The following is a 23902-nucleotide window of genomic DNA, read 5'->3' on the forward strand; positions in this document are numbered from 1 at the left end:
GGCAGTGGCTTAACCAACTGAGCCACCCAGGCGCCCGGGAAAATATTTTTTATACAAAACCATGTCCCTGCATAACTTGAAGACAGAAAATGTTGAAGCTACACATAGCTGTTAACAAAAAGAAAAATTATCAATCCTGGTGCACAATCCCTCCTGCTACCACCTATGCCCTCACAGCTGGTCAGGTAAACTGAGAAAAACTGTGGGGAAGACAGAAGACAGAGAGGCTGATGAAGGGAACCTAAAAGTGATTTGGAGCAAACACCAGAAAGATTAAATCCAGAAAGATTAAATGTAAGTCTGAAAATGCTGGAAAAGATCCAGACAGATCCCATAGCAGGGACAACAGAGAGAAGGGATTCAGTGTGTGATTTAAAGCAGCAGGGACCATTTATAGGAACAGACAATTTAAAGGAGACACTGAAACACAGAACTTCTGGGGAAGAAAAAGGCAAAAAGAAAGGGAGAAGACCCTTTGACAGTTAGATGGCGAAGAGAAAACCAAATAAAAAGAGATAAAATAAAGTCCCGCAAAAGAAAAGAGAACTGTAAAATTAGGGTGTGGGAAGGGGAAATCACCCTCCCCGTACCATCAACACAAAACGTTGTTAGAACTACCTGGACTTTGCCATACTGACAAAAGAGGGCACTGTTAGGTTGGGAATCAAAAAAATACCCAAGAACATGAACCTGAGAAAAGTCAAGTCCATACAAAACTGCAGAAAACAGGAATAGAAATTCCCCACATACCAATGACCATGAAATCAACCATGAAATAGAGGAAACTGTAAGTCAGCACTCCAGAGAGAATTAAATATACCCAAACAAGCATCTGAGAGGTGGGGGGTAAAAAACACCTTGAACCTGGAATTTTAAAACTAACCAAAGGGGGAAGGGGAGAACAGGAATAAATGAGGAGAAAGTTGATTGAACTCAGGGGAAAAAATGAGAAAAAAGAAAGATCAAGCTATCTTAGAAATGAATAAATTACAAAGTGTTCAATGGAGAATAGTCACAATAAAGGAGCATTTTAAAAAGGAAAGAAAACAAGAAAGTGAATAAAAATGGCATAAAGAAGTAAAAATGTAGAAACAGAAGACTAGCAAAGAAGAAAATATTCATATTATAGAGTCCCTGAAGAAGAAAAAGAAAACAATAAACAGAGTAATATTTAAAATTATAATCGAAGAAACAGAAACAGAGAAAGAGCCCAATCTATACATTGGAAGGACTTCTTAGGTACTAATGAAAATTCATCCAGATTGATCAACTCCAAGACATTCTGGTAAAGATACTAGCTTTCAAAGATAAAAATAAAATCCTCAAGGCTTCCAGGTGAAAAAAGATTAAATAACTTATAAGGGCAAAAGAATTAGATGGATATCACACTTTTCAAAACCAACACACAAAGAAAAGCAACTATGAAGCAGCATTTTTTTCTTAAATTCACACAAAGAAGTGTGAATCAAGGCTATAGAAAATGTCAAGGCTATAGAAAAACCATTTTATTTATTTATTTATTTATTTATTTATTTATTTATTTATTTTTAAGATTTTTATTTATTTGCGAGAGAGAGAATGAGAGACAGAGAGCGTGAGAGGGAGGAGGGTCAGAGGGAGAAGCAGACCCCCCGCTGAGCAGGGAGCCCGATGCGGGACTCGATCCCGGGACTCCAGGATCATGACCTGAGCTGAAGGTAGTCACTTAACCGACTGAGCCACCCAGGCGCCCTATAGAAAAACCATTTTAAACAGAACATTCATCAGTGTTTTGGAGGAATCTACTAGAGGGTGAGCTTCATCCATCCCGGCAATGACTGGGAAAACTTCAGAAAAAGGACTGATGGTAAGCACTTAAAAATATTTAAGTATACGTCTAAGACCAAAGCAAAGGTGGGGAAGAGGATAGAGGACTAATGTAGAAATATGCTGTGTACTGTTAACAACGTGTAGAAATCATTGAACTAAAAGATGGAGAGAGAAGACAAGAGGAAAATAGAAAAAGCTCATTGTTGTGTGGACCATAAGTGGTGTCAAATGGTAAGAGGTGGGGGTGGGGAAACCTAGAAAGCCAGGCAGTAAAGGTTTAAATAAGAAAATAAGGGTTTAAGGGCATTTTTAAAAGTTGTAAAAATAAAGGTAACCACTAGAACAAAAACATAAACCTTCCTAAATACCAAAAAACATTTACAAATAAAAGGACAAAGAATATACAACTCATAGAGAAATATAACAAATATTTTAAAATACACATAACCATAAAATATTTTGTCAAAATATCAGTCATATTGATAAATGTGAATGGGCTTAACTCCTCTATTAAAAAGATTTTCAATTTGCCTCACAAAATATGACACACATACATATATATATAGCATATGTAAGAGATACACCTAAAACAAAGTGACTCATAAAGACTAAAAATAAAGGGATAGACAATGAAAGCAATCCTGATGTTAGGCAAAGTAGAATTCAAGCCCCAAAGCATGAAGCATTACAAATGACATTTTTTTTATGGTAAAAGCTACAATTCGCAATAAAGATATAACACATAAAAATAAATACACCAAATAACATAGCAGTAACCTTTATGAAGCAAAACTGCAGGAAGTACAAGGAGACATAGATAGAAATAAACTAACAATATGAGAAAACTATACTAAACACATTTATCAATAAAAGTGAAACAATGACAATAAATTAATTACATCCCCTGTTCAGAAAAACAACAACAAAGTGAACCAAAAGAAAGCATGAGGAAAGAAATAATAAAGAGCAGGAATTAATTAAATAATTATAGAGAAATAGTAGATCTAATTAACAAATTAAAATTCTGGGTCTTTAAAAATAAAAGTATATAAATTACCATATTGACAAGAAAAAGAAGAGAATATACAAATAATGAAATAAATATTAAAGGAGAAATAACCATTGAAGCAGAAGACATTTTTTTAAATCACAAGAGACTGCTTTATAGTCTTCTCTATACATAAATTTGAAAACTTAGATTAAATGGAAAATGGATTGCCACAATCAACCACATTTGATTTAGAAAGCTTAAACAACCCAATAGACAAAGTTATTGAGGAACTACCCCACCAACAAAACAAAACAAAACAAGAAACAAAAACAACACTAGGTCTAGATGGTTTTTCAAATAATTCTGTCAAACCTTCAAGGATCTGATAGTCCCAGTACTCTATAGATTATTGAAGAGCATTGAAAGGGAAGGAAAACTTCTCAACTCCTTATATGAAGTATGTGTAACACTGATACCTACACCAAATAGGGCAAAGAAACAAAATGTCACTCATGCATACTGATGCAAAAATAGTAAATAAAATATTAGCAAACCCAAATCGGAAACATTAGAATCCAAAATCACATTAAGAAGGTAATATACCATGTCCAAGTTGGATTTACTCCTGGAATAATGCAAGGTTGGTTTAATTCTAGGAAATCCACTAATATTGTATACCATATTGATAGCCCAAATGAAATAAATTACAAAATTATCTTCATAGATATAAAAAAGTCTTTGAAAAAATTCAACATTAATTCACAATATAAAAATAATCAAGTAAATGGATATTGAAGGGTATTTTTTATTTTTTTTTATTTTTTTTTTAAAGATTTTATTTATTTATTTGAGAGAGAGAATGAGAGAGAGAGTACATGAGAGGGAGGAGGGTCAGAGGGAGAAGCAGACCCCCCGCTGAGCGGGGAGCCCGATGTGGGACTCGATCCCGGGACTCCAGGATCATGACCTGAGCCGAAGGCAGTCGCTTAACCAACTGAGCCACCCAGGCGCCCCTGAAGGGTATTTTTTAAATGGTAAATATGTATGTGTGTGTGTATATAAGTTTAAAAAAGCAAATATCTGTAGTATCCTACCCATTGTGTAAGAAAGAAGGAGATATTAAAAAAAAAGCATGTCTGCTCATCTGTTCAGAAGAAATATGTAAAGGATAAACTAGAAAATAAATACAATGGTGACCTACAGAGGATGAGTGGATAAGGGATATAAAGAAGGGTGGAATTAAGTAAGGATGAGAAAGAAACAATACGTCTCTTAGTATATTTTCATTAAGTCTGACTCTTAGAGAACCATGGTAATAGTAATATTTTACATAGCACCCAAAATAAACAGTTCCTTTTTGTGAGTGGAATTAAAAGGGAATACAAACAGTAATAAATGAACCTAACTGTATTATGAATGAATAATATAACCACATTGAAGAGAATGTGAAAGAAAAAACCTAACCTAAGTAAATTTCAGTAAACAGTATTTTGACTGTACATTATGAGGCTAAAAACAAAAATTACTGTACTATTGTTTGTACAGGGGTATGGGTTTGTAATTCTGTAACTATTGTACGTGTATGTGAGGATTGAACAAACAAGTCAATATAGATCATTAGAGACAGATTTTTCGCTGAGAAAGGAGTTACAAATAAGGAAAGTGGAGAAGCTACAATGAGCTGTATTAGAATTTGAGGTATCAGGATAGACTCATGGGTTTTATATATATATCCTGATAGATATAGAAATATATATATGTGTATGTATGTGTAGATATACATACATAGGTCTCCTAGCTTTGTGTGCTGAGAGGGCCTGCAAGGAGTGATACCCTGGTAGGCATGAATATACCCAGAAACCAGATATTGGTTTCTGAACACCACTTTTCATGAAAGGAACCAGGGCTTCTTGAAGAAGCAGTTGATTCCAGTGCTGGGGCAAGACATGATGAAGCTGGAACATTTAGTGGTGCCAGAAATAAGGAAGTGCTGAGAAAAAGGATGAAGGCATGTCAAAAGGATGTATGAACCAACTTGAAGAAGCTCCTAGTAGCAAAACCTAGAACAACTTGAATAGCAGAATAAATAATGATAGTAGTGGATTGTGATCCATAGAATAAACTGAATACCCAAGAGTCCATACTGAAATAAATAAAAATTGAATAAATAAATGAGTGTGAAGGGACAGCTCTTTCTTACAGAATAATTCTAATTAATAAAGTGTAGAAGGAATGAAGAAAATAGAAACCTGTGAGGCAAACACCACAGGAATAATTGTTGCAAGGAAGATCTACCAATGGATGCTAAAATCAGTGTGTATAAGTTTTACTTGAAGCAGGATATTTTCATAATCTCAAAGTATCCTACCCAGGATATTTATCAGTTATAAAGAGAAACACAGTAACTTTACAGTGGAGAAAACTGGCATTCACCAACTTAACCAAGTGATCAAGGTAAGCATCACCAATACTAAGGGTTGTGGACATCATGTACCCCTCCCAACATAATGCACTGAGAAGGACACAGCATCACTTCTATGATGTTCTTGCCCCCCAAACATGTATAATTTCTGTTTAATAATGAGAAAACGTCAGACAAACCCACACTGAGGAACATTCTGCAAAAGAATGACCAGTACTCGTCAAAAATATCAAGGTCATGAAAGACAAGACTGAGGAACTGTTTCAGATTGGAGGAGAGTAAATAAATACATCGATGAAGTGCAGTGTGGAATCCTGAATTGGATACTAGGACAGAAAAAAAGGACATAAGGAGAAAAACTGGTAGATAATGAAAAAGGTCTGTAGTTTAATCAATAGTATTGCACAAATGTTAATCTCCTGGCCACTGAATATTAAATACTTGACCCTCACATCAAAAACAAAGCAAGGATGTATGCTGTTTCTGCTTTTATTCCATATGGTACTAGAGTTCTTAGAGAGTGCAATAAAGCAAGAAAAATAAAATAATTAAGATTGGAAAGGAAGAATAAAAACTGTATTTATGAATGAGCATGATTGACCACTTAGAAAACCATACAAAAATTAAGTGAACTTAGTAATGTCACAGAATAAAAGGACAGCAAACAGAAACCTATTATATTTTTTGTATGCTAGCAACAAACAAGTGGAAAATTTAAAACTTCTGCTCTTCAGAGGATACCATTAAGAAAATGACAAGGCAAGCCGCAGACTAGGAGAAAATATTAATAATACTTCTCTGATAATGGATTTGTATTCCAAATATATCAAGAATTCCCACAACTCAGGAAAAAGGAGACAATAAAAAATGGGAAGACTCAACAAGGACTTTGCAAAAGATTTAAGAATGGACAACAAAGATGTGAAGAGAATGCCACATCTGATATTATCAAGTGTTGGCACAGATATGGACCACTGGACCCCTCAAATATTACTGATAGGAATGTAAAATGACAGCTACTTTGGAAATCAGTTTGGCATTTCTTAGAAAGTTAAACATATGTTACCATATGACCCAGCAATTCCACTCCTAAATAAGATGGGCAAAGCTAGTATGAGGTGAAAAAAAATCAGATCAATGGTTGCCTGGAGCTAAGACAGGGAATGGGGAGAGAGGGACTACAGAGGAGCCCAAGGGGGCAATAGAAATGTTCTATATCTTGAATGAAGTTATCTGGGTATACATACTTCAAAACTCATTAAACTGTGCACTTAAAATGAGTGCTTCTTGTAGGTAAATTAGACTTTAATAGGGTTGCTTTTAATTAAGGTAAAAAAAATAATGATCAGAGTTAATGTTTATTGAATATTTACCTTAAGTGCTTTCCATATTCTGCATCATCTTACTGAATTCTCAAAACCACTTTATTAGGTAGGACTTTATTATCCCCATTTTTCAGCTGAGGAAACAGATAGAGATCCCAGTAAAGAACAAGAATTTGAACCCAGACCACCTGACTGCACAACCCGTGCCCTTGACCACTGTGCTACAGGGCTAGAACATCAGGTATCTCTCCCCTGATATTAATAAAGCTCATCCTCAGGACATGCTAACCAAGCTCTCTCTTTGGAGCAGCCAAAATAAGTGAGTGTGGACCCGGGAAATGAGGGGAGGAACCACAGGAAGAGGTGGCCTGGGGTAGAATGGCATTCATCCAAGCCTGGACTCTTGCTCCCGCGTTGGAATCACCTGGTGCCTGGTCCTTGCCTCACCCTAGACTGACCCAATCAGCGTCTCTGGGGTGGGCCTGAGAATCTGCATTGTATTAAGCCACCACCCGCATGTCTGCCCCAGTGAGAACAATAGAGACAGGACTGTGCAGAGGGAAGTCTGGGTTTAAATCCTGACCCCTCCTGACCCTTTCTTACCTCTCCGCGCCTCAACTGGCTCATTCCCACCATGGGCATCATAATAGTACAAACCGCGTAGGGTGGCTGGGAGATTCCCGTGATTTGAGGGAGAATTAGGCGTAGCACCTAGCGCAAAGGAGGCACTAGATATATGATGGATTAAAATAACACTTGAACGAGGGACTGAGCTGCACCCAGCACCTCTCTCTCTCTCCTTCCTCTCTAGGCCCCGGCCTGGCCTTTATCGCTTACCCCAAGGCGGTCACCATGATGCCTCTCTCCCCACTGTGGGCCACCTTGTTCTTCATGATGCTCATCTTCCTGGGCCTGGACAGCCAGGTAAGGGGGGACCCCAGGCTGGGATGGCAGGGAGACCAGATGCTACTCTTCGGAGCAGCTCAGGGGACTTACCAGCACCTTGGTGCTGGTTGTCAGGGCCCTGCCCACTGTCCCCACCCTGCTCTCCTCTCAGCAGGCCGTGATCTCCACCATCACCCCCAGACACCCCTGTATGGCTCCTTCCACATCTTCCCAAATACACTTTTCCTTACCTGGAATTCCCAACTCCCAATCTAAGTTTTTAAAAAATTGTTAACTACTTGCATTCTGTGAACATATTTCTGCCTGATAGCACCACCTAGCAAGCTGAAGAAATTCTCAGAGATAGGGCTATGGTTAATGGTATCCAAGGCTCTACCACCACGTGTCCCTGTCCCTGCCAAATCGTGGGGGACACAGGAGCACAGAAAAGTACCTTCTCCTTCCTTCCTCCATCTCTGTTATGGCCCCCCTGACATGCTCCAGGTGGCCACATGGGTCCTCGGCACCACCATCAGCTCCCAATGCCCCTCGTCCCACCCGCCTGCTCTGTCATTGTTGCTGATAGGGCTCTCCCCACCCACCCTCCACTTGGCAGCCTGCCTTCCTCAGTGAAGGCTGTATAGTTAGAACTAGCAATTTATCTGTGCACATTTTCCTTTATCTCCCCGTGAATGCACGCACTTCATCTTCTCACACTGTAAAATGCACCGCAGCCTGCCCTCCCAGCCCTCCTCCAGTCCTCTTCTTGATTTTCCAGCCAGAATCCCGGTGGCTTCCAGTCACTCTCCACTCTCTGAAATCTACCCTTTTTCCTGCTGTTCTAGCGTGGCGGGTTTCCTTAAGAGCCCCAGTGAACATCTACCTAGAGCCAGCGGCTCTGCTATCAGACTCCGTTGGCAAGGTGCTGTCCTCTACCCATGACCTTGTGCAAGTTGCTTAGCACCCCAGCCTCATGGCCAGTGTGTCTGTCAACCCAGCCAAGTCCAATTTTTCCCCCGGATGATTTCTCAGAAATTGCTAAGCCGAGCTGCTGAAGCACCGGGTGTTTCTGCTGATAATCTTCCCTTCCAGTGTTGCGGGCAGAGGCCTCGGGAGGGATTGGCAGCTCGTGCGTGACAGTGACTGTCCTGCAGAGGGAGGTGGGGGCTGGGGCCTTGGCTCTCTGGGTCCCTGGGGGTGTTGAGCGGAGCCAGCACTTGGGCTGAGATGCTGAGTTAGCAAGGGGGACCTGGGGGCCTAGTGGGCAGATGGCAGCTCTGCTTACCCCCGTGTGCGCTGCCCTTGCCGTGCCTGGGCCACACCCTCCATTCTCTGTCACAATAACCACATGGACTGGGGGGGGCCCCTTTTGTCATCCCCATTTTGCAGATGAAGAAACTGAGGCTGAATGAGTTGCTGGAACATGTACCCAGGTTTTTGTGCCTCTTAGTCCACATGCTCTGATGTCTCTTCAGTTTGGGTCCTGGATAAACAGCCTTCCCTGAATTGCATCTTCTTCCTTCCCTGAGGACCCTGGAGAAAGGAAGACTGCAGCCAGCCTTTCAGTAGAGGCAGGGTAGCTCGGAGGCTAGGAACCTGGGCTTTGGAGTCAGACAGGGCTGGGTTTGAGTCCCAGGTCCATGACTTTTACCAGCCGTGTTGCTCTGGACTAGTCACTTCACCTCTCTGTGCTTGGTCCCTTTGTCTGCCAGTGAAGCTGGAAATACCTTTCCTGAGGAGGTAGAAATGAATTGGAAAGGATTTGGGGCCAAAAAATGGCTCCAGGGAAGGGAGTGTCTCCACATGGTAACCAGCAAAGGAATCCTTTACTTCTTTTACTTCCCTCCAGTCTTGGCGGTCCAGCACAGTGGTTAAAGCCCAGTCTCTAGAAAGATTGGTTCCTACCCAGGCCATATCACTGAACACCCCTGTGCCCTCGGGCAGGTGGCTTACCTCCAATGCTTCCACTCCTCACTTACAAACAGGGATACTAATTGGATTATAGAGATTAAATTAATCTGTTAACTGCTTAGAAAAGAGTCTGGCTCACAACAAGCACCATGTATTTGCCATTATTTATTATTATTTTTATTAATTTATGAAACCTTTTCTGAGCATCTCCTCTGTGCCACTGGGGATAGGTGAAAATGGCATCACCCCTGCCCTCTAGGATCCCACCTTGTAAGGACATAGATATAAGCTCCATGGGCACCATGAGGTGAGGCAGGGTGGCCTGGGTGTAGAGGAGAGGAAAGGTCTGTTCTGCCCAAGCTGGGGGCAAGGACGAGCAGTCAGGAAAAGGCCTATACAGGAGATCTGCCCACAGTGCTGGGAGAACCCAGGGAGGGGGCTGATGGGTGTGTTGGGATATTTGGGCTGGGTGTTGATGGGTGAGTAGGAATAGAATGGATACGGTGTGTCTGGCCCAGTCTCAGCATGGTGGGATGCAGACACTTGGTGGCTCAGGCTCTGCTGTCTTAAGCCTGCTCACTCCGGCCCAGCCCACCGAGTCCCATAGCAGAAACATCAGAGCTGGGTGCTGGCTCACCTCCGATTGCTCTCCACCCATCAGAGGGGGTGCTTGCTCAGCAGAAGCAAAGGGCGGGAGAACTCTCACAGTCCTAGAGAATGAGGAACTCAAGCCCTGCTCACAGAGACTGACCAGAGCCTGCCACTAGCCGAGCACTCAGCTCTCAGGACAGTTGCAGAGCCTCCCATCTTGCCTCCCAGACAGCGTCTCCTTTAAGTTGTTGACCCCAGAACAGGGCCCAGCACATAGGCACATGACAGGAAGCATGGGGGAGAAGGAGTACTAGCTTTCAAGTTAGGAGACCCCAGTTGAAGTCCTGACTCTGCTACTTCCTCGCTGAGTGACCTTGGGCAGGTTACTTCCCCTCACTGAGCCTCAGTGTTCTCATCTGTTACCTGGGTTTGCTGGAGTTCTGTAAGTACCAGGACTGTTGTTCTTCTCAGGCCTTCTGTCAGTGTGAGTGTGGAAAGGAAGGTAAGGCCCAGTGGGGGGGAAGCCCAGGGCTTAGGCCTATTGCACTTGTCCAGAGCTGAGGCCACTAAGAACAGACTTTCTCTCGGGCTTGACACTGTCCTATCTGCCATGTGCAGTTTGTGTGCGTGGAAAGCCTCGTGACTGCTGTGGTGGACATGTACCCCAAGGTCTTCCGGAGGGGCTACCGGCGGGAGCTGCTCATCATGGCTCTATCCATCATCTCCTATTTTCTGGGCCTCGTGATGCTCACGGAGGTGAGTGACATGGAAACAACTAAGCGACGTGAACACGGTAACGGGAAGGTTAAGTGCCTGGGCTCTCGGTTAGGCAGGTCTGATGTCAAATCCCAGCTCTGGGATCGGTCGTGTGACCCCGGCCAGGTCTAGTATTTCTCTAGGACTCGTTTTCTCCTCTTTGCGAATATCATTGGAAGTTCTCATTGAGCCCTGAGCACAATGTCTTCACATGTGTGAATGCTCAGCTCACAGTCACCATGGTCACTACCAGAGGGGAGTAAAACTCACGAAGAGAAAGACTGGGGTTATCTGGTAGTCATCCACCCTTACAGTACTTCTGGGTGAAAGGGACAGTGTCAGCTATGGACCCCTCACCCAGGTACTGCTCTTGGCCTAAAGTTCAGAGCAGGCTTTTCTGGAATATCACTGAGAAGAGACATGCATGAAGACATCTGGCACCTCAGGCACTGTGTGTCTGAACCCCAGCCCTGTCTCTGCTGGACCTGTGAGTGAGGAGGGTTTCACCATGACCCCCCCCATTAAGACTCATGACACCATGTTTCTCTCCCCTCCTGCAGCCATCTGTCTAATAAATACTTTTTCAAGTACCTTGGGAAAGTGAAATTAGATATCTTTCTCCCCACACTGATAAAATTAATTAATTTAAAAAAACAGAAAACTGTTGCCCAACAAGAAGAGGTTTTACAAGAAACATGGAAAGAAATGAGGGAACTCCAATCCATTGAAGCAGCTGAGGTGATATTGAGGTTGGTCTATGGATCCTCTTCATCCTCTGCTTCTCAGCTCAGAGGCTGTCTCCTGGAAGGCTCCTCTGCTTTCTTTCCTCAAGCACTTTGTTCCAGGCTCAGCCCAGCCTTTCTCCCACCTTAGAATGAACGCTCAGTTCACCTGTCTCTCCCCACACCAGGCTCCGAGGTCCATGAAGACAGGAGCTGGCCTTGCCCGGCTCTGTGCCCTTGGGTCCTGGCAGAGAGTAGACACTCAGGGCGTGGTGGCTGGTGTTATTACTGCTCCTAGTCATTGTCACATTAATGGGAGTGATAATCAGCTTTGAGCAAATGAATGGTGTGGCACTTCCAGTTTCCATCTCTCCACTCCCCACACAGGGAAACCAGCCCTGAACTGAGCAGGGCTTCATTAAGTGCTGATTAATTACACGAAGTAGAGTCTTTGTCACATAGAAATTGGGGGGTTAATGTGACATGTTAATGAGGCTAATGGGAACAGGGCTCCAAGAAGAGCAGGCATTGGTATGGGTGTCCCTGGCTTGGAGCAGGCAGGCAGAGGACCCTCCAGGACCTCCAGCCCTGGGTGCCCCCCCATGTTGCAGAGCCTCCATGCCCACCCTTCAACCTGAGGCCATGGGTCTGCCCAGGGGTGCCTTGTGGCTCCTGGGGCCCATCAGGGAAATGCACTGTGCTGACCATTAATCAGCAGACACTTGGGCTTCACATGCCAACCTTCTGCCTCCATGCAGGAATATCTGTGAGTGATTGCACCAGAGAAGTTAAAATTGCCAAATGGGCCATGTCGGCCTCAGCCTTCACAGTAATTGCTGGCAGGATCTTCTCCCTCATTTATATACATTTAAAGCTCGGCTTTGGGGAAAAAATAGGCCACAGATTTTTTATCTTCCACCACGGCAGTGTGGTAGAGAATTAAGAGCCTGGGCTATGCAGCCAGACCACCCGAGATTGAATCCTCAGTCCCACGACTGGCTATCCGGATGACCTGCGGCAAGTTTTCTCACTGCTCTGTGCCTCGGTTTCCCCTATGAATACTGAGGACAGCAGTTATGCCTGCCTTGTTTATACGCGCTGTAAGGATCAAGCAGACTAAGACATGGGAAGTAGTTCAATCAGAGCCTGGTACTTGGAGAGGGCTACATATGTATACATGATGTTCATGGAAGGAGACACTCATGGAAGGAGATGTTCATGGAAGGAGACACATGTTCCTCAGGAGAGCAGTTAGGAGCATCGTCTGAGCTTTTAACTCAGAAAGCCAAGCACATTCCTAGTCACAGAGAAGCCTCAGACCTGCTCCTTACTCTCACAGCCCTGAATATCCACCACATCCAGCACCAACAGGAGGCCCTAGACCAGATATGTCCCATAGATCCCCTTTGTTTCACCCCCACTGTGTTTTTAAGAACGTGGAGAGGTTACCAACAGTTAAGAAGAGAAAGACTTCTCGTGAAGATCTGGATTTCTGGCATCTTCTAGAAAAATCTGCAGATCTGGCTGCACCCAGGCGTGCCTCCCCCAGCAACTTTCAACCGGCATTCTGTGGCCACGTGGGGCCTGTGCTGGCCAGTTAGCGCCAGCCCCACCACTTCCTGGTGTCACACACCGGGCCCACCTCTTTCCCTCGTGTTATCTGTCTGGCCCTCTGGGCATCGAGATGCTACCCCAGATCCAGCTGAAGACATGAGTGAGGAAACAAACAGTCCCAGCCTATGTGTGGTCTCAGAGGGTAGAAAGAGGCCCTGGAGGCCATGGGAGCACAGGCTGGAAGCTTAATTCCGAGTACGTCCCTGTGGCAGACACAGGAGGCTGTCCAGGCTTTGTCCTGGACTCTTACCTCCCTGTCCTGGCATTCAAATGCCTCCTCCAACCTGACCCTCCTCCCCTTTTCCACTTTTATTTCTCCTGCTGTTGATTGTGTCCCCCTCAGGGTTGTCATGTGTTGTAAGATTTCCTATAGAGATCCCAACCTTTCTGAGGGCTGCAGCTAGCTGCCTGCCCAGATGCCATCCCTCCTTTTTAGAAACCTTCCTGGGTCACCTGGGCCAGCTAAGCTTATAACTCCCAGGCCTTCTCCTCCCACACTGGCAGGAGATACAAAGAGAACTGGTGTGGGGGCCTCCCCAGCAGAAGCCCAGAGCTAACAGAACAGCTGATGGGAAAACTTTTTTAAAAAACTGTGAATCCATAAAATGTGCTGCAGAGGCCTAAAGAGAAGGTAAGGCTGTCAAAAAGGCTTCTTGGAGGAGGTCACATTTGAGCTGAGCTGTGAAGGAACTTACCAAGTAAAGAAGGAACAGCACGTGCAAAGGCACAGAGAGGAGACTATCCCTTAGTCTGTCAGAGGGAAGCATGTGAAGATTGGCTGGGAGGAAGGAGAGACAAGGCCAAGTGAGAGGGTCACTCTGACTGGCAAGCTTACGGGAGCCAAGGGGTAATGTTAAACTGTGGAGAGACATGATTGGATTTGCATAGTAGAAAGGTCCTAGTGAAAGCCTATGTTTGGGGAAGGGGGTGAGGCTCGAAGCAAGGAGGCCAGTGGGGATGCTGTTAGAACCATCAGGGAAAGGGGCTGAGGCCGCCCGACCTCAGTCTCTGATTTTCTGTGTTGTCTCCAGCCTTTGGAAGGAAAAAACAAGACAAACCTTCCCAAGCCCAGCAACCCCAGAGGGTGCTACCTTAGGGGGGGCCCAGGTGCAGAGGGTGTGGCGTTTGGGGAGACTAGGAAGAAGCAGTCTGCTCTGGTGGATGTGACTCCTGGCTGATGGTAGCCACAGGGCCAAGCAGAGGGCCTTTCGAAGGCCAGCTGTCCGACCCTGCTCTCCCGTGTGTCTTTGCATCCCTCTGTCCACATGTATGTCCTCCCGCTGCACAGGGCGGCATGTACATCTTCCAGCTCTTCGACTCCTATGCAGCCAGTGGAATGTGCCTTCTCTTTGTGGCCATCTTTGAGTGCGTCTGCATTGGCTGGGTGTATGGTAAGTAGAGGCTGGACATACCTGCGCCCAAGCAGCCTGTCATGGTGCCCAGCATATGGACGCCTGTGGCCTGGGTAGGCTCAGGTTCTCTGCGTTGGTCTCCACCTATATCCACCTCTTCCTCCTTTCCTTCAGGGGCTCGGCCTTTCACACTTGTCAGGAGAGCTTCTTGTTCTTATACTCCTGTGGCACAGGGACACAGGGAGGGGTTCCAGACTCAGGCACTGTGACCTTGGGCCAGTGCCTCTGCCTTTGAGCCTCAGTTTTTCCATCTGTAAAATGGGATAGTCCTCACCATGTCTCCAAGTAGGAGATAGTGTGGGCAAAGCAGCCAGCATGGTGCCTGACCCTCATTCAGCACCTGCCTTCTGGTCCTCCTATTTCCTAAACCGAATGAGTGGATGAGGATTGCTGGACTCAGTGATGATGGATATTCCCACTGTGAGCCTAGCTTGGGAACAGGCCGCCCTGCGGGCTGCCCCACTCATTAGCAGCCCAGCCAGGCTGTCCCCTTCAGAGCCTTGCCCCTGCCCCATGTATGTCAGCCAGGCCTTGGCCCTGCCTCTCAAAGGGACCATCTTCCACCTTTCTCCCAGAAATGTTTCCTACTCACTGTTTCCTGGGCCTCACTGACCAAGGTCAGAAAGGGTGTTCCCAGCATCGGACCAGAATTCCTTCTTCTGCAGTATATTCTGAAAGCTCACATATGTAACATCTTGGTAGTTGTTAAGTGGTAAATAAGGTCCCTGCCATCATTTGTCTGTCGGGCTGGGGAAAGCAAACACTCCTAGCCTTCCCTCTGGAGTCTTGTACAAAAATTCTCTGGGGTGTGTGCCTGTCTGTTTTATTCTGGACAGGAAGCAATCGCTTCTACGATAACATCGAAGACATGATTGGCTACCGGCCATTGTCGCTCATTAAATGGTGCTGGAAGGTTGTGACCCCCGGGATCTGTGCGGTAAGGGCCCTGCCAGAAGCTGCCTCCAGCCCACTCACCCACTTTCCCCTTCTAGCACCACAAGCCTGGCCGAGGCTGAAACTGAGGACGTGCTGACCCCCTGGGAGACCCTCTGTGCATCCAGAGAGCCCAAGGCACCTAACAGCTTTCTAAGTGGGAGTCATGGGGACAGTTTCTGGGCTTGGCCAGGGAGGGGCCTCACTGGGAACCCAGCTGTGCCACCGCCTTGCTGTGTGACCATAAGCAAGTCCCCTCCCTTCTCAAAGCCTCAGATTCTATACCTGCAAGCTAAGTGGCTGGGGCTTGTCTCCATGAGGGCCAAGGATCCTATGAGAGACAACGTTTAGCTTTGCTGTTAACAGAGAAAGCCACAGAACTGAGGTAAAATTGGGGCTCATTGCTCTGCCCCTCAAGCCACACCTTGGAGAGGAATTTGTGTTTAATATACATAACCCCATTGCTCTTCACCCAGTTCTTGGCATTGAAAATGTCTCAGAGCATCTTCACAAACCATCGTGGTTCTGCAAAGTCCACTTTGAAAGAAGCCCCGAGAAGGAGCTAGAAAATTCCCAACTGGGCAGAGGCTGGGGATAAGGCTTCTGGGGCAGGAAGGGTCTCACAGCCCTGATGTGGTGCTGGGATCTGTGGGAGTCCATTCCCTGTGTGAGCCGGCACAGGGCCTCACCTGTCCAGGGCTGTCACATGCGGTGGCCCCTACCCTCACTGGTTTCCTGCATGCGGGCCTGTGCCTGGGCCCGTCGCCGAAGGCTGGCCCCCAGGGACTTCTCCCCGTCTCTCGGCAGGGCATCTTTATCTTCTTCCTTGTCAAGTACAAGCCTCTCAAGTACAACAACATCTATACCTACCCCACCTGGGGCTACAGCATCGGCTGGCTCATGGCCCTGTCCTCCATGCTCTGCATCCCACTCTGGATCTTCATCAAGCTGTGGAAGACCGAGGGGACGCTGCCTGAGGTGAGACAGCCCAGGTGGGGGGGGGGGCGGGGGGGCGGGTTGGCAAGGACGGCTCTGAAGGCGCTGAGGCACATGCGGGGTCTGGCTCTGCCTCGGGTGGGCTGAGGAGCAGGAACAAGTCCATGGGTCTTATCTGAGCACTGGGTGTGAAGAATGAGCCCCACGTGTCCCCTGGGGAAGCCACGGCCAGCTCCTCTCTGGCAGGTGTTCATTGTTACCATTGTGTGACATCATCTCTGTGAGGCCTGGAGGGTGAGCCAGTTTCTCTGAGTGTCCTCATCTGTAAAATGAGGACAACAGCAGTTCCTGACCTACAGAGGTTTTTATAAGGACTCAATGAGTTCATAGAGGGAAAGGACTTAGACTGGGACCTGGAACAGAGTGACGAAGCGTTAGCTTTTACTGTTCTGTTAGTTCACAAAGGACCCCATCCCCAGGACAAAGGGAGGGGTCTGACGTTGGGGGAACATCTATCCCACGTCATCACCGTGCTAGACTCTCTACATGTATCTCCCTTAGTCCTCTGAGCAAACCAGGGTGCTGGCCTCATTTTCTGCCTTCAATAGGTAGACCAACTGAAGCTCAGAGCAATGAAATCGCTCAACCAAAAATTAGCATCACACAGCCAAAACTTAGCAAACTAAATTTTTAGAATTAAGATATAATTGACATATAACATTATATTAGTTTTAGGTAACAACATAGTGGTCTAATATTTGTATGTCTAGTTAATATCCCTCACCACAGTTACGGATTCTTTTCATGTGATGAGAACTCTTAAGATCTATTATCTTAGCAACTTTCAAATATACGCTACAGTATTATTACCTATAGTCACCATGTTGTGCATTACATTGCCATGACTTATTTATTTTATAACTGGAAGTTGTACGTTTTGGCCCCCTTCACCCATTTCACCCCCCATCCCTCCACCCACCTCTGGCAACCACCAGTCTGTTCTTTGTACTTTGAGCTCGGGTAGGTTTTCTTTGTTGTTTGTTCGTTGGGTTTTTGTTTGGTTTTGGTTTTTTGGGTTTTTTTAGGTCTCACATATAAGTGAGATCATACAGTATTTGTCCTTGTCTGGCTTATCTCACTTAGCGTAATGCCCTCAAGGTCCATCCATGTTGTCACAAACAGGATTTCCTTCTTTTTTATGGCTGAGTCATATTCCATTGTGTATACCTACCATAACTTCTTTATCCCTTCATCCACTGATGGACACTAAGGCTGTTTCCATGCCTTGGCTGTTGTAAATAATACTGCAGTGAACACTGGTGGGGGGGTGTACATACCTTGTCAAGTTAGTATATTTCTTTCCTTCAGATAAATACCAGAGTGGAATTGCTGGATCATATGGTAGTTCTATTTTTAATTTTTTGAAGAAACTTTATACTAATTTCCATAGGTGATGCCAAATTTTTTAAAAACAATTTTATTAAAGTATGTTTTATGTATCCTAAGATTCACCCATTTCTGGTATACAATTCAGTGATTTTTGCAGTAACTTTCTGTGTTCTGTGTTCTGTGTATTATAAACATCACCATGAATCAGCTTGAAAACATGTCCATCACCCTTTTAAGACTTCTCAAGCCCATTCACAGTTTACCCCGTTCCTGCCCCAGACACCACCCATCTCCTTTCTGTCTCCATGGATTTGCCTGCTCCGGACATTTCCCGTCAGCAGCGCCCTATGTGGTCCCTTGGTGGCTGGCAGAGTTATAAGCCGCACCATCCTACTCTAGAGCATTCGCTGGCTCTACTCTCCTTTCTCACCTGCTGGCACATCAGATGGTTTGAGTCAGTTTCTCACTCATTTAGCAAACTGCTGTGTGCCAGAAACTGTTCTGTTTACACACATTACGCCATTTAATCCTCATAGCGGTCCCGTGACGTGGAGGCTCTTATTGCCCCTACTTCACAGATGAGGAAGCTGAAGCATAAAGAAGCGAAGCAACTTGTCCAAGAGCATACAGCCTCAGAGTGGCAGAGCAGAAGCTCTGAGCTCTCATCACCTGAGTTTCGCTGTCTCCGTCCTCTGCTAGGACTGGCCACCCTCCATTGCGGGGCCCTGTCTCTGCTCCACTGCCACCCTCCAGAGATCTCAGGGGTTCACCTTTCTGTCCCAGAACAAGGTCAAATGGAGATGGGAGTAGATGTGTGTGCAAACATCCAAATGTGAGTGCCAGCTCAGAGTCGGCTTCACCCAGCCCGCCTGCCCACTGGAGGGCCTCAGCTCCAGAAAAAGGCTACATAGCCAGTCAGAAGGACCAAGCTGAGAGGGAAGGTCTCTTTCTCAAGCCTGCTCATGCCCCCTGAGAAGGTTTCCTTGGCTCCCGCAGGGAATGTAGGTCAAGGGCAGTTGGTTAGTTCTGATCTGGAACCAAACCATGTCCTTGGTCCCTGCAGGCCCCTCCCGCTGCGTGCCTTTGGTATTCAGGAGTGCCCAGTATCCCCTTGTGAATCCTCCAGAGATTAGCTCAGGCCTGGCATGGAGGGGGAGAGGGTGGGCAGGTGGAAGGAGAAGCTACTTTCCTGAGCTTTTTCCATCTCCCTAAGCTCACGCACCTGCCTCCACAGAAAGCAAGGTTTATTAACGACAGCAGAACTGATTTCCAGGCCTTCCTTACTGAGGAAACGTGTGCCAGTTAGTTCACCTCCCTCTGTTTCCAGAAGGTTCTGCCAGCTGACAGGAAGGATCTGGAAGGAAAAAATGGGGTCAGTGGTACTTACCTGAGAGAACTGCTTTGAAGATGGATAATCTGTGCTAATCTGTGGCAGGGTCAACTAAACTGAGCCTCTTGTTAATCCTAGGAGGCAGGTGCCCTTGTTCTCCTTTGACAGATGAGGAAACCAAGGCACAGAGAGGTTAAGTTTCTTGCTCCAGTGAAATGACAGAGCTGGGATTCAAACCCAACTGCCCAGCTCTGGAGCCCATGCTCTCTATCCTCTTCTGTGTGGTGCCTGGCACACAGAAGATGTGCAGCATGGGGGATTTGGCCTGTTAGTCCCACCTGGGCTGTGTAGGTTCAGCCTGTTAGGCATGGCAGCATCTGGAAGAGAAGACAGAACCTTGATCATGAAAAATCAGACCTTCAAAAGTCTTTGCAGGCTTCCTGGGAAAGGGTTTATGCCCAGAAAGGACCTCCCAAATCCTGGTCCAGTGCCTTCCCCTGATGAACCCTGTGGGGTATATGTGAACCTGAGGTGTGGGGCTCCAGGCAGCACCGTGGCAGCAGAAGCCTTTGTCAGGAGTCTGCCTGTGACTTCTGCTCCCTCCTTGGTACAGTAGGGATGACAGCCACACCATCCGTGCCCAGCCCAAGGCTGGCTACTTTGCGAGGCGGCATGGGGCCACCATGGCTGTGCCAATGTTTCTATCTTCACGCACGGCCCAAGGAGCACACGCCACACACCACATGTTCCCCTGGACAGTGGCCCCATGATGACACCCTTTTTGTGGGAAACATACCCATTTATCCAGCAATCACAGAAACAGCCCTAGAGGTTACCATAGCTCACTCCTGCAACACCCCTCTTAGGCCACTATGTCCTCCCAGTCCACAGAAGAGGAAAACGCAGCTCCTAGAGGTTAGGTGAGTTGCCTAACAGAGCTAGTGAGTGGCCGAGCAATCAAAGCCCAGCTGCTCTGTCTCCACTGGAGGGAGGGTGAGGCAGTCAGCCCCAATTACACCTGCAGTAGGCCAGGGACAATGCTAAGCCCTTCTGTAAGCCACCTCCTCACTCCTCAGCAAACTGCAGGAGTGGGTACCTCTGTTGTCCCCATTTTCCAGAGGAGGAAACTAAGACCCAGGGAGGTCAGTTCATCATGCAGAACAGAGCTCTAAGTAACAGCACAGAGGCCCAGATCTTGGTCTCAATGTCTCTGTGGCCTGCAGTGTCCACCCATGCAGTTGGGAGAGGCCAAGCCAGGCGCCCGGACCCTGGCAGTCCCTCTCAGACCGTTCTTCTCCTCTCCAATCACATAGAAATTCCGGAAGTTGACCATCCCCAGCGCTGATCTGAAAATGCGGGGCAAGCTTGGGGCAGGCCCACGGACGGTGATGGTTAATGACTGTGACGCCAAACTCAAGGGCGATGGGACCATTGCAGCCATCACAGAGAAGGAGACACACTTCTGAGACACACCTGCCACCTCGGATGCCTCTCCTTCCTTCCCTCCCCGACCCCGTGTGTATAAATGAATACCTGAGACACATACTTCCCCTAATGATAGAGGCTTGCTCGTTTTGCACAGGATTTATTAACAAGTTAATTTTAAGGTGGCCGTGTACACTCTGGTTTAAAGTCCCATTCCCCTCCTTGCCCCCAGTTATCATGTAAGTAACATTATGAAGAGATAATACTGTACAGGGACTAGCAGAATCTTCCATGCTAGGACGGTTTTAACCAGTGTTTTCTAAGGGTTAGGGAGAAGGTGTATCATATGGTCAAACTTTTATACTTGGGCTGTGGGGCAGGTGGGGTGGGAGTGATGCCTGATCTCTGTCAGCCTTTTAGCTGACCGCTTCATGTCCCATGTTCCTCCCTGACCATTGCAGCCCCTCCTCCATGCCCCCGGGGAGGGCTTTGCCTTCAAATCCTGCCTTTGCCATCCCCAACCTCTTAGCAGTGGGTTTGCAGACAGCAAGGATGTGTCAGAGAAGAGAGTGATCTTTCTGCCCTGATCCCACTAAGTGACCTTGGGTGCTCCCATCCCCTCCCTGGGCCTCAGTTTCCCTGTTTCCCAAATGGGGAGGGCTGGATCAAGTGATCTCTGAGGTCCTTGCTGACCTGGGCAGGTCTCTTGGGGATTGTGTTGGTATGGCTTGTTGGGTGGTGGCTGCTGGCCGGTAGGCCTGACCTTGACCTTTAATTGTTCTGAGGGCTCCCCCTGCTTATTTAAAATCAAGTTTGTCATGGAAATGATGTGGTGTTTTCCCCTTAAACTCCAGGTTGATGCATCTGTGAGTGGCTCCATTCTCTGGAGTCTGGCCAGGTCCTCAGCCCCCGTGACAGGGCTCCTCCTGTCCTGTCCATCTGCTCTTCCTGTCATGTCTGTCTCTCTATCTTCATGGGGCTGGCTGGAGTCACCTGCGCACTGGTTTTCGGGGTCAGGAAGCAGCTGCCATTCCGTTGCAGCTGTCTGTCCTGCCGTTGCCGCTGCCCCGGCCACCATCTGTGTCTAGGACCTTCTACCAGCTTCCCAGGGGAAGGAACCCCAGTAGGGCCTGGAGCCTGGTTTTGTCCCCTGGCCCCTTCTTCATCTGCCTGCCACCTCTTCTCTCTCTTACCGTCCTCCGCCCTCCTCTCTCTCCTGCTTTCCTGCTACCTCTTAGTCCTTCCCATCCTTCTTCTTATCACCAGCAGAACCTTCTCTCCCTACCCCTTTTTTGGGAGCCATCCTACCTGCATTACCTGCATCTCTCGCCAGGGGGGCTGAGAAGCCTCAGCACTTATACTGGAGGGAAGAACCGGGCTCCCACCCCTCCCTCTGTGCAGGCCGGGGGCTGGTGGGGGCGAGCCCGGTGCTGCCTCAGACCTCTCTGCCTGACTTCTCTCTCTCATCAGATTTCATCAGCCCTTTGTCTTAGATTCAGAGTTATTTGGGGACAGGGAAGGTGCGTTCTTTATCCTTTTCCTTTATGTCCCCAGTTTTATTTGGTGGAAACAGGAGCTTTCTCCAAACCAAGGCTTTAGTTTCCTGTAAGGAACCCACATGTTTGATTCACCTGAAACTTTCCAAACTGACAGCTTCTCTGGTCTGGCCAGCCCCCATCTGAAGACTGAGTTTGCTAGAAGGGATGCCCAGTGCCCCCCTCCCCCGCCAGGCGGGCTGGGATGCCTGGTTCTGGTCCCCCTTTTGCACACACTGCCCAGGCCTGCCTGGCTCTCCCTGAGCTGTCGGACCTGGTGGACCCAGGAAGTGGACCCAGGAGGATCGGGCCTCATGCTGAGCCTTCTGCTGTATCTGTCCATGTCTACTCTTCTCCCACCAGGTCCTGGGGAGGAAGACTCCCCACTGCTGCTGCTACCGGTTCTCCACCTACAGCTCTGAAGCCTCGCTAGGGACGGGATGCACTGCATTGTATCTGTGGCACTTAACATTTCACTCACTTAACACTACTCATGGGGCAGGGCGGAGGGAGGGCTTTTGCTCTTGGTTTTTTGTAATTTCCTACTAGTATTTGGGCAACTTGGGGCGGGACGGGGAGGGAAACGTGGGGGCAGGGGAAATGTCATTATGGTGACTTTTTTGATATTCATTAGAAACAATACATCCTTTCTGAGATATTTACAGAATTATTAAAAAATGAAAAAGGTTGTACTGTTTTACATAATGAACGTTTTTATTGGGTATTCAAAGGGCACACGATTGTCTGCTTACTCATTTTTAAAAATTAAAGGAATGAACAAACTATATGTGGCGGTTCCTAGCAGAGTGGTGTTCTTGAGTTGTCCCTGTGTTTTATCACCTGCATGATATACCTGCAAAATCTTCTTGGTTCCATCCTTGGAAGTTGCAGTTTCAACTCAGGATTACAAATTAGAAGCACCCAGGGGTGTTTCAGGAGCCCATACTTCCTTTCCTTCCATGTGCTCAGCATACATGGAATGTCTGCTATGTTGTAGGTGCTCTACAGAAGTTGTCTCTTCACTCTTCAAAACAATCCCATAAAGCAGGCACCTCCCCACTTTACATATTACTTCCCCCACTTTGCAGATGGGAATGATTGAGGCACATAGGTCTGTCTGAACTCAAAGCCCAGTCACTCAATCACTCTGCCTTACTGTGTCTCATGCTGTGAGGCCCAAAGAAGGCAGCAGCTGCCTCGTTATGGCTGTGGTGGCTGCTGCAAAGCTCATGGGCTTGCCCTGCTAGGCAGACCTGCATGTCTGAGGCAGACAAGGTGGGGTGGAAAGACATGGAGATTGGAAGCGTGCAGTCCTGGTTTGGGCTCCAGGATCTGCCCTTGCCAGCCTCAATTCTCTCATCTCTACGAAGAAGATAGTAGCTCCTGTTTCAAACTCGGGGTGATTATGAAGATCCCATGAGCTCAGTAGGATTGGTAGAGCTTTGTATTCACACTGGTTATTATCATCCTGAATGAATAGTGCCCAGGCTCTAAAAGTGTAGCATTGCTTAGAACTTAGGCAAAAATCTCTAAATCTGCATCTGGGATTTCCAAAGAGTTACTTGGGACCACAGAGCATGTTTTGTCCTGCCAGTCCATGGAATGGAACCATCTTCTACGTGCAGCGTCTGCTCATTCCTGTGTGGTTGACTCTTCTACTTCAAATCCCTGATCTCAGGATCCCACCGGAAACTGTCTTGGCCTCTCGTGCTCTCTGAGGTGGTAACATCTGCTCATAGGGAAGGCGTCCCACAGAGTTCCAGGTTCAGAAAATCTCAGACCCCAGAGGGTCCCTGAGAACTTCATAACTTCATAAAGCCATGGGGATTGGTCACCTGTCCGCCACTATTCCCTCCTGTGTCTAAAAGTGGTACAAAGCATCAAGACAAAGAGGCTGGGTCACAGAAATGTGGGTC

The 23902-nt window shown here is 46.9% G+C and overlaps 1 protein-coding gene across 2 annotated transcripts in view; it reads left to right on the plus strand.

The window, feature by feature from the left end:
* Nucleotides 1-23902, plus strand: part of SLC6A11 (solute carrier family 6 member 11) — a 117026-nt gene that overhangs the window by 85409 nt on the left and 7715 nt on the right. Inside the window, exons 9-14 of one of the 2 annotated variants that reach the window (XM_081822280.1) lie at nt 7359-7471; nt 10553-10690; nt 14315-14417; nt 15275-15375; nt 16179-16349; nt 20340-20636. In XM_081822280.1, coding sequence (XP_081678406.1) covers nt 7359-7471; nt 10553-10690; nt 14315-14417; nt 15275-15375; nt 16179-16349; nt 20340-20492 — 779 coding nt within the window. In that variant the 3' untranslated portion in view covers nt 20493-20636. Of the gene's footprint in view, nt 1-7358; nt 7472-10552; nt 10691-14314; nt 14418-15274; nt 15376-16178; nt 16350-20339; nt 20637-23902 lie in introns of those variants that run through there. The other variant, XM_081822288.1, reaches the window with a different exon arrangement.

Source organism: Leptonychotes weddellii, chromosome 1, assembly GCF_054177405.1.
Source record: "Leptonychotes weddellii isolate Sample4059 chromosome 1, ASM5417740v2, whole genome shotgun sequence".
Taxonomy (NCBI): domain Eukaryota; kingdom Metazoa; phylum Chordata; class Mammalia; order Carnivora; family Phocidae; genus Leptonychotes; species Leptonychotes weddellii.